The 2,279-nt window shown below is 35.2% G+C and overlaps 1 protein-coding gene across 1 annotated transcript; it reads left to right on the forward strand.

Moving 5' to 3' along the window:
* On the forward strand, positions 1-483 carry LOC142534110 (uncharacterized). Its single transcript, XM_075641027.1, has one exon. The coding sequence runs from the start codon at positions 1-3 to the stop codon at positions 481-483; it is 483 nt and encodes a 160-aa protein (XP_075497142.1).
* The last annotated feature ends 1,796 nt before the right edge of the window (positions 484-2,279 follow it).

Below are 2,279 nucleotides of genomic sequence, written 5' to 3' on the forward strand. Positions count from 1 at the left end.
ATGGTTGCTTTTGATGTTATATTGGCGATTGATTGGTTATCTACTTATCCTGCAGTAATTGATTGCATGGAAAAGACCGTGAAATTTTTAATTGATGACCATGAGAATAATGAAATTGTTGGTTTAGGATCATCGATAAGTACTCCCATTATTTCTTGCTTGCAAGCTATTAAGTTGTTGAATGAGGGATGTACTAGTTTTCTGGCCTTATTATCGGATGTGAATAGGGACAGTAATGTGCAATTACAGAATATTGAAGTGGTTCAGGAATATCCTGATATATTTGCTGATGATGTGCCTAGCTTACCTCCTGATCGAGAGGTAGAGTTTGTTATTGAATTGAGTCCAGGTACAGCTCAAATTTCTAAATCTCCGTATAGAATGGATCCAACTCAGATGAAGGAATTGAAGAATCAATTACAGGAGTTATTAGATAAAGGTTTTATCTGTCCTAGTTCCTTGCCATGGAGAGCTCCAATTTAGTTCGTGAAATAGAATGATGGGTCGTTGAGATTATGCATTGATTATCGAGAACTCAATAAGGTAACTATTAAAAATAAATATCCTTTACCTCTTATCGACGATCTTTTTGATCAATTGCAGGGGTCCACTATATTTTCGAAAATCGATCTTCGATCCGGATATCATCAATTGAAGGTAAAAACTGAGGACATACCCAAGACTGCTTTTAGAACGAGGTATGGCCATTATGAATTTTTGGTGATGTCGTTTGGATTAACCAATGCTCCTTCAGTGTTTATGGATTTGATGAATCGTGTCTTTAAGCCGTATTTGGATACTTTTGTGATTGTATTTATTGATGACATTTTGATTTATTCTAAGACGCGAGAACTTCACAGTGATCATTTGAAGATCGTGTTACAGACATTGAGGGAGAAGCAATTATATGCGAAATTAAAAAAATGTGAGTTCTGGTTAGAGCAAGTGGCATTTTTGGGCCATATCGTGTCAAAAGAAGGAATAGCATCCATCCAAAATTGAATTTATTAAACAATGGTCCATTCCAAAGATAGTTTCAGAGGTACGGATTTTTCTTGGTTTGGCAGGGTATTACAGACGATTCATAGCAGATTTCTCGAAAATAGCATTGCCATTGACGAGCTTTGTAATGCCCGAAATTTTTTTTTAAAAAAATTACTATTCACGGGTACTGTTCACGGTACTGTTCATGGGTACAGTTCAAGCGCTGCGGCGCTAGAATAGTAGCGCCTAGGCGCTAGTTTTGCTCAATTTGGCGCTGAGGCGTTGAAAAGTAGCGATGCGGCAATACAGACGAAAAAAAATGAATATTTAAGTCAACTTTCACCTCCTTTCCAATCATTTCTCCTCCTTTTCCTCCACCAAAACCTTCATCTCCTCTCCATTTCTACATTTCTTCTTCAATCTAAGGGAGATTTGCTCAAGGAAATTTTGATATAAGGATAGATTTGTGATCATCTCTTCAAGATCTTCAAGATGATGTAAGTATTTCCCATTTTTATTCAAGTTTGGAAATGAGTTGAAGTTTAGAATTGATATTTGAGTTGATATTTGAGATATTAAGATGTTGAAGATGTTGTATTTGAGTTGGTTTGAATTTAAAATTGATATGAGCAAGGTTTCTTGTTTATGTGCAAAGAACGGTTTTTATACCCTCAGTATTTTGAGTATATGGGAAAGTTGTGTTTTGATTTTGGAGTTATGGTCTTTATCAAACTTGTAGACAATCGAGTTAGTTTCGATTTGGTTCACGAATCACTCAGTTCCATGAAGAATTGAAAGAGATATGCTATATTTACTAAACCTGGTCTAGAATCCCGAGTTTGTGTCAATGGCTTCTGTTTATTCGAATTCTGTTGTTAATCGGTTGGGATTCTGAATTTGGTGTTCAAATAAAAGTTATAGAACATTGTCTTGTCTTCGAAATGATATAAATTGGGCTTGATTCCATTGCGTATTGAGAGAGTTATGCTCCAAACACTAAACGGTGCCAGATTTGTACTGATGCAGAATTTCGAAAATTATGTGGTAAGTTTCAGATTATGAACGACTGAGTAAATGACTTTATTTGACAAAATATTAAGAAGAATTGTTGGGATTTGAGTTTTCTTGCATATCCAATTTGCGGATCTTGATTTGAAGCCGTATTGAATTAATTATGAATTTTGTACAGAAACTGCTCTGTTTTGATAAATGATCCGAGTTCTTGAGTTATAGTAGACTTCAGAGGTTCAAGACTTCTCATCTACACATTTCGATCTTCTTTTGGTAATATTTGA

Source organism: Primulina tabacum, unplaced genomic scaffold, assembly GCF_025594145.1.
Source record: "Primulina tabacum isolate GXHZ01 unplaced genomic scaffold, ASM2559414v2 Contig341, whole genome shotgun sequence".
NCBI lineage: Eukaryota > Viridiplantae > Streptophyta > Magnoliopsida > Lamiales > Gesneriaceae > Primulina > Primulina tabacum.